The sequence below is a fragment of the Rhododendron vialii genome, chromosome 11a (genome assembly GCF_030253575.1).
Source record: "Rhododendron vialii isolate Sample 1 chromosome 11a, ASM3025357v1".
Lineage (NCBI taxonomy): Eukaryota > Viridiplantae > Streptophyta > Magnoliopsida > Ericales > Ericaceae > Rhododendron > Rhododendron vialii.
The window spans coordinates 24,501,356-24,508,833 of record NC_080567.1 but is presented as its reverse complement, the minus strand read 5'-3'; the positions used below and the strand labels follow the sequence as shown (position 1 = coordinate 24,508,833).

At 46.1% G+C, this 7,478-nt stretch overlaps 1 protein-coding gene across 1 annotated transcript; it reads right to left on the bottom strand.

Moving 5' to 3' along the window:
• Positions 1-6,732: 6,732 nt before the first annotated feature.
• LOC131307036 (uncharacterized) lies at positions 6,733-7,044 on the bottom strand. Its single transcript, XM_058333456.1, has one exon. The coding sequence runs from the start codon at positions 7,042-7,044 to the stop codon at positions 6,733-6,735; it is 312 nt and encodes a 103-aa protein (XP_058189439.1).
• Between the last annotated feature and the right edge of the window lie 434 nt (positions 7,045-7,478).

The window sequence follows — 7,478 nt, the reverse complement described above, 5'->3', positions numbered from 1 at the left end:
TGGCAAAAACACTTAGAATTTCTTAGGCTTACTATTTGACTAGACGGCTCCGGACATTTAGAGCTTGTCGTTCTAGAGTTTGTAAATATTTCTTGTTGTGACAGATGCCGAACGCTTGGCCGAAGCCTGATCACTTGTAATGGTTTAAATAGGATTTAAACTTGCAATTCACTTTGTAGCTTATGTGAATGAATGTTTTCTTTTACTGAACGTTATGTTTATCTTTGAAATGCTTGTATGAATTTATGGTTGCTGTTAGGGTGTTGTTCCCCCTGCTTTGGTTAGACTTGTGGAATTGTAAAACAAGTTTAATCGAAGCATTCGCCAAACATACTCAAAGATGTTAGTTCAGAAAAAAAAAGATGGTTTGTGGGTGCCCCTTGCTTCGGGCTGGCCTGCTATGTAAACAAGGAAGGAAGGAACCAAAGCGTAGGGGTCAATTTTCGAAGCCCCTACATCTGGCAAGGTCGGGAGGGGCCAAGTGACCTAATCCAAAGCAAGTATTTAGCAATTTTAAATTTGCATGCCCCTACTTCGGGTTAGGGTGCCTCGGCTAATTGTTAGGAAATTAGTTGAGTGATGGACAAACTCATGATAAGGCGGGGCTGCTAGGGGATTTGGGTTGGAGTCCCAAAGGGGAGATGGCGTCGACCTGGACTTCAGGACACAGCGAAACCGAGCAATGGATGACTATTGGTGGGTCGGTATAAAGTGCTCGGGAAGAGGCCGAGTATCCTTAAGGCGAGCGACCGAAAGTCCAAACGACCGAAGAGTCGGGGTGACTTTGTGGGAATTTTGTCTGAGGGTATTACCCAGGAGAAGTCATAATCCCTAAAGTCAATATAAAATGGTTCAAGCGACACCAAACCGAGTGGAAAAAATAAACAACAGAAACAAAAAGCACAAGTAATGTTAAAGAAAGGGAGATCCTCATTGATACTTGAGTGGAACTGTCGTTACATAAGCAAGTTGTCCCTAAAACAAAATTACTTAGAAAATAAAAGCTTTTTTAGAAAAAGAAGTTGATGGGTCTTCGGCACCGAAGCACGGCTAGCCATAGAACTTTTTCAGGTTGTTGGCATTCCAGGTCTTAGCGATAGGAGAACCATCCAACTTCTCCAGCTTGTAATTTCCTGAACCGAGGTGCTTGAGGACTCGGTAGGGGCCCTTCCAATTGGGCATTAGCTTCCTTTTCTTGGACTTCTCCACCACTTTCTTCCAGACGAGGTCGTTAGGCTTGAATGACCTAAGGCGGACTCTACGGTTGTAGCCCTTGGCAACTTCTTGTTGGTACGACGCGAGCTTGATCCTTACATTTTCATGTTCCTCCTCGGCCAAGTCGAGGTCGAAAGCGATGTTGTCGTTATTCACTGACTCGTCAAAATTTTCACGAATTGTTGGGAGTCCGACTTGGAGGGGAATGACAGCCTCCATTCCAAATGCCAAGGAGAAGGGAGTGGGACTGGTGGATCACCGAGGTGTAGTACGGTAGCCCCAGAGCACCCTAGGTAGCTCCTCGGCCCATATGCCCCGGCGTGACTCGAATTGGCGCTTTAGCCCAGATGACATTGCTTTGTTTGCAGCCTCGGCCTGCCCGTTGCCATGGGGGTAAGCTGGAGTGGATGTGTCCCATTTGATGCTGTATTCGTCCAATAGGGACCGGTATTTCTGCCTAGTAAACTGCCGCCCGTTGTCTATGATGATGGCAACGGGTACGCCAAAGCGAGAGATGATATTTCGCCAAACGAAACAAATGTCGTCTGTTTCTTCAATAGTGACCAAGGGCTCGGCTTTGATTGTAGAGACCCGTAATTTAAAATTTCTTTAATTGCTAGTCTTAATGTGGAGTTATGGATTTTAATATAAAAAGAATGACGTGGATATTAGTTTTGTGGTCAATGTGGAGTGACTTGGTTGTTAGGGGCTATTGATGTTGTGTTTGGAAGGTTAAGGGGTGTGAGTGCAATAAGTGAGATATATGTGTATATGTACGTGTGTGAAGAGATCACCACACAACATTACTCCCTCATTCTCTCTCATCTCTCACACCCCTCTTTACTCTCTTGGCTCTCTCCCTCTCTCTCAAGCCCCTACACCTCGAACCCACATGGATCTTCCAAAAATTCCTTGTACCCGCATATCCTAGACCTTGGGCCTTGCTCGCTCAAGCTCGGAGAGGAGTGTTCTTGGTTAAAATCAAGTTTGAAGTTCTAGGGTTTGCTTGAAGCTTGGATCCTTGCTCTCAAGGCTTGAGGTAGAGATTTCTCACTTCGATTAAATGTTTATGTGTTAATTTGGTGTTTGAATCGTGCCTTAGATCGTTGGTTTCGTTGTTGAAATTGTTCTTGTGAAATCTGAAAATCGTGCTCTGAAAACCCAGGTCCTACGAGTAGGAGTTTTGGCCCTATCGGTAGAAACATTGTCCAGTAGTGTCTTTTGGTGAAATTCTGGTCTTCTACCGGTAGGAGAATGTGTCCTACGGTAGGAAATGAAAAATCTGCATTTTTGGCAAAATTTCGAACGGGCATAACTTTTTCATCCGAACTTTGTTTTGGGCAAATTTTATATCAAAATTCATGTACTAAAAATCTACTTTCTAATGGTGGTGGTCTCATAGCCTAATTCTAAGCCAATAAGGTTTGGTAGCCAAAATAAGGTAGATATGTTCGTATACGTTGGGTAATCCTTTTCCTTAGAATCGTGGGGTGAGACACAGATGTTTTTAGGTTCATCTGAGTACTTAATTGAACGTTTTGATGAGGCTAATGGTATATTTAGAGCTTTGTAGTGGTCGTTGGGTTCCGTACGAGTCTTTTGACACCGAAACGAGGGTTTAAAGAATGTAAGGAATATAGGTGGACGAAGGTTGTATGTGTTGACATGCAATGTTAAAAACGAACATGTAGAACAGTTCTTTGAGTAAAACAACGCTTGGCGTGGATACATGAGACATTTCCTTATGTTTGATATGTGGTACATCTCTTGCGTAACTTGTACGATTTTATGAGTTGCAAGGTAGAAATCTATGAATCGTGGTGAGAGAATATCCCTTGATATGTGAGTGCTTGTATAGTGATGAGAAACTAATAACGTAATGATAGTGAGTTGATTGAGATGAAATTATCCGTACTACTTCTATGTGAATAAGTCTTCATTGTGAATTCACTATATGTGATTGAGATGAATGGCTAAGTTGTGAAGTGTATCGGAGGATGTGGCATGGTGATCTATGATGATTGACTTGAATTAGCTCCATCGGTGAGGGAGGTACTAGTCGGGATTATCGGGATCCCTTAAATGGCTTGGCATGAGCGTTTGCTCATGACACAGAATGACAAGGATATTGTGACAAGATGTGAATGAAAAGGGGCTATCATTATGAATGTGTGAGTGGTATGAAAGACATTGGCATTGCGATTCTTTGATTATGATAGTTTCATAAGTCAAGATATTGGATTGGTGATTCGAAATAAGATGAAGGGCAGTGGCAGTCATGAGAAAACCGTGTCGATAGTAAGTCCTCGTAGTTGAACTAGAGTCTTGGTGTGTAGACACGGTACTTCATTTATGTCGTCGACGTTGGGACAATCACTAGTCACATTTTGTTTCTCCTTTGAGGTACCGTACCTTGTTTCTGTTATTCATTCTACCTATCATCCCCTTTGCATATAATGGTTGTGTAGATTTCTCTACTGGGCTAGTGTAGCTCAACCTGTCATTTTTCAGGTGTAATCTCGAAGCAATAGCATGGAGCGAAGTGCATGCATTCAAGTTCATATTTTCGAAAGAAGTGGTAAGGGAGACTCATGGCCTTTTTGGTAAAACATATTTTGGGAATGTAATAGAATCTTAACTCTATTTCTTAAAATGACATAATTTGTTCAAACTCTTGGAGATGGATCTGTAATTTAATGACTACGACATGGTGAACTCTTTTGGGGTATTATGTAAGACAATGTGAGGAGTTTTATTTATGAAAAACTATCTTTATTTATGTTAAAAATAGAGGGCGTGACATTGACCCATTTTGATAAATAGTCGGTGGCGGTTAAGAGGTACTTGAACCCATCGGGAGCAATGGGGAGCTTGCCGACGATATCCATGCCCCACTGAGAGAAGGCCAAGGTTTGGTGAGGGGGCTAAGGTCCCTAGCCGGCTAGTGGATAATGGGGGTGAACATCTGGCACTTCCAACAACACTTTGACAAACTCTTTAGAATCCTTCTTCATTGTTGGCCACTAATACCCCTGGGAGATGGCTCGGTGAGCGAGGGACCATCCACTAGAGTGACATCCGCTGTCACCAGCGTGGAGCTCTTCGATGATGCCTGGTACTTGGTGGGGGTGTGCGACCAGCAGCTACGGGCCAGTGAACGATCTTCGGTAAAGCTTACCATTCAAGTTGAGCCAAAAGAGTGCGGCTTTATTGCGGAGTCGGTGAGTGTCCTTCTTATCGATGGGGAGGACATCATCTCGCAAGTAGCTAATGACCTCATCCATCCAGCTTAGGTCGAGCTCTATGCTGAGTACCTCTTGGCTCAATACTTCAAGTTTGAAACTAGGCTTGTCAATAGATCTAAAGGAGATAGAACGATGTTCCAAGGAGGAGCAAGCCGAAGCGAGCCCTACAAGGGCATCGGCATGGGCATTCTGTTCCCTGGAGATATGTTCAACTCGAATAGCTTTGAAATTTTGGATGAGTCGGACAACAGAGCTGAGGTAAGTACGCATTCAATCGTCCTGAGCTTCATATTCCTCCGAAAGCTGGTTAACCACTAATTGGGAATCATTGTAAACCACAAGTTCTTCGATACCCAGAGCTTCGGCGATCTTGAGCCCAAAGATTAGTACTTCATACTCAGCCTCGTTGTTAGAGGCTGGGAAGTTGATAGAAAATGAGCTTTCGTATAAGACGCCGGAAGGGGAGAGGAGGACGACTCTGGCTCCTGCACCTCGGCTGTTGGAGGCACCGTCGACATACATTTTCTATACATCTCCGTGGAAAATCTTCCAGGCAATGCTAGGGTTTGCCTGGAGCACTGCTTCGGTGCTTAGAGCTAGAGCCGAAGCAGGAGAGCCGGCCGAAGTGAGCCTGGTGATGAAGTCGGTGAGTACCTGAGCTTTGATTGATGTCCGAGGTTGGAAGTGGATTTCATAGTTCGCAAGCTCAACTGCCCACTGAGAGATTCGATTAGAATGGTCCGCCTTCCAGAGGAGAGACTTAAGAGGGTACTCGATCGGTGAGGATGATGATGTGGTGTGATTGGTAGTAGGGAGTGAGCTTCCTGGAGGCTGAGACGAGGGTGAGAACAAGCTTTTCCAGTGGTAGATAGCATGTCGCGGTGGGGGACATTGTCTTACTGGAGTAGTAGATGGGTTGGTGCTCCCATCCTTCCTGTCGGACAAGCACTGAGCTTATAGCATGCGGATGGACGACTAAGTATAGGAACAAGTCCTCCTGGTCCCGAGGCGTGACGAGGAGTGGGGCCTCGGAAAGGTAAGCCTTCAACTGCTGGAGGGCTCGATCACAGTCTTCTGTCCAATTGAAACTTCGTCGGCTACCCATTTAAAAGGGCAAAGAATGGCTGGCATTTGTTGGAGGAGAGACTGATGAATCGATTCAAGGCGGCGGCCATGCCTGTTAGACGTTGAACATCCCTCTTATTGTGGGGAGCCGAGAGTTTCTCAATGGCAAGTAGTTGAGCGGGGTTGGCTTCAATACCGCATCGGGAGACGAGGTGACCAAGAAATTTACCGGAGCTGACACCAAAGGCGCACTTTTCAGCATTGAGACGGAGCTTGTTCTTTTTGAGGATTTCAAATATTACGGCAAGGTGGATCAGGTGATCACTGGTGAGCATACTTTTGACCACCATGTCGTCAATGTAAGCCATCATGGTGTCGCCTAGTAAACACTCAAACATCTTGGTTATCATTCGTTGAAAAGTGGCCCCAGCGTTCTTCAGGCTGAAGGGCATAACGAGATATCTGAAGATTCCGTGGGGGGTGATGAAGGCCGTGTTTTTGACATCTCCTTCGCTCATGGCAATTTGATGGTAGCCCCGGTAGGCGTCCATAAAATTGAGTCGGTCATGGCCGGTTGTGGCGTCGACAAGCTTATCAATCCGCGGAAGGGGGAAGAAGTCCTTCGGGCAGGCGTCATTGAGATTGGAATAATAGACGTAGACCCACCTCTTGTCATTCTTCTTTTTGACCACCACGGTGTTGGCCAACCACCTAGGCTACTATAGGCTACTGTACTTCTCGGATGGCCTTCGCATTTAGGAGCCGGTTGACCTCTTCAATGATAGCTTCGGAGTGGACCAGGGAGGATCGCCTTACTCTTGCACAATTGGGCGTTTGGCCCAGTCAATGTTGAGCTCGTGGCAGATAAACGAGGGATTGACCTTGGGCATCTCATATGGGGTCCATTCGAATACTTTTATGTTCTTGTTGAGGAAGTCAACCATCTCGTTCCGTTCGGTGTCACTAATTGAGGAACTGATAAGGAAAAAATGGGAACCGTCTTCGGTGATAGGGATGGTGACAAGGTCTTCTACTGCTTTCTCGTCGGCCGGTCTGCCAACGTATTCCAAAACTAGGTCCTCGGGAACCTCAATGAGGTTGACCCGGGAAGTCTGCTTCAGACTGCGTTGACATAATATCTTTTGGCCGCGGTTTGATCTCCATACAAGTCTTCTTGGCGTCCATTAGCACCAATGAAGCGGACCACCTAGTGATAAGTGGAGGCGATAGCCTTCAGCTTTTGGAGCCAGGTGCGCCCGACAATTGCGTTGTAAGAGCTAGGAACATCGACCACCATAAACTCCATGTCAATGATCATCGATCCGCAATGGACGGGAAGAGTGATCATGCCGAGAGGCCATACCGAGGCCCCGTTGAACCCAATGAGGGGGACTTCGGAGGGACGGAGGTCAGTGTCTGAGATCTTCAAATCCTTGAACAGAGAATAGTACATGACCTCGGTCGAGCTGCCTTGGTCCACGAGTTCGTGCCGGACGTTAAAGTTTCCGATGCGTAGCATGACCACGAGGGCGTCATTATGCGGGAGCTAGACACGGTCGAGGTCTCTCTCGGTAAAGGTGATGGTCCACTTGGAGCCATCATCGGTTCTGGCACGCTTTGGCTCGGGACCGACCAACATGACCTGTTTGGAAGAAAAGGCATCATTCAGCTTGGCACGGATGATACGAGCGGCTTCGGAGTTCAAAGGGCCCTGGATAACATGGATCATTTGAACTTCTTCTTCGGTATGGTTTTCGGCACGCTGTGCCCAAGCCCTGGTCTTCTCGTGGTCAATGAGGTTACCAAGATGGCCTTCTGCGACAAGCTGCTCCAAGTAGGCCTTGAAGGGCTTGCAGACAGTGGTAAAGTGACCTTGCTCGTTGTGGTAACTGCATCGGACGATAGGGTTCTTGATTTTCCTATTCTTGGTGCAGAGTTTTGGGTTCGGTAAAG

Coding starts and splice junctions, on each gene's coding strand:
- LOC131307036 (XM_058333456.1), bottom strand. CDS start 7,044: ATGCTACGCATCGGAAACTTTAACGTCCGGCACGAACTCGTGGACCAA.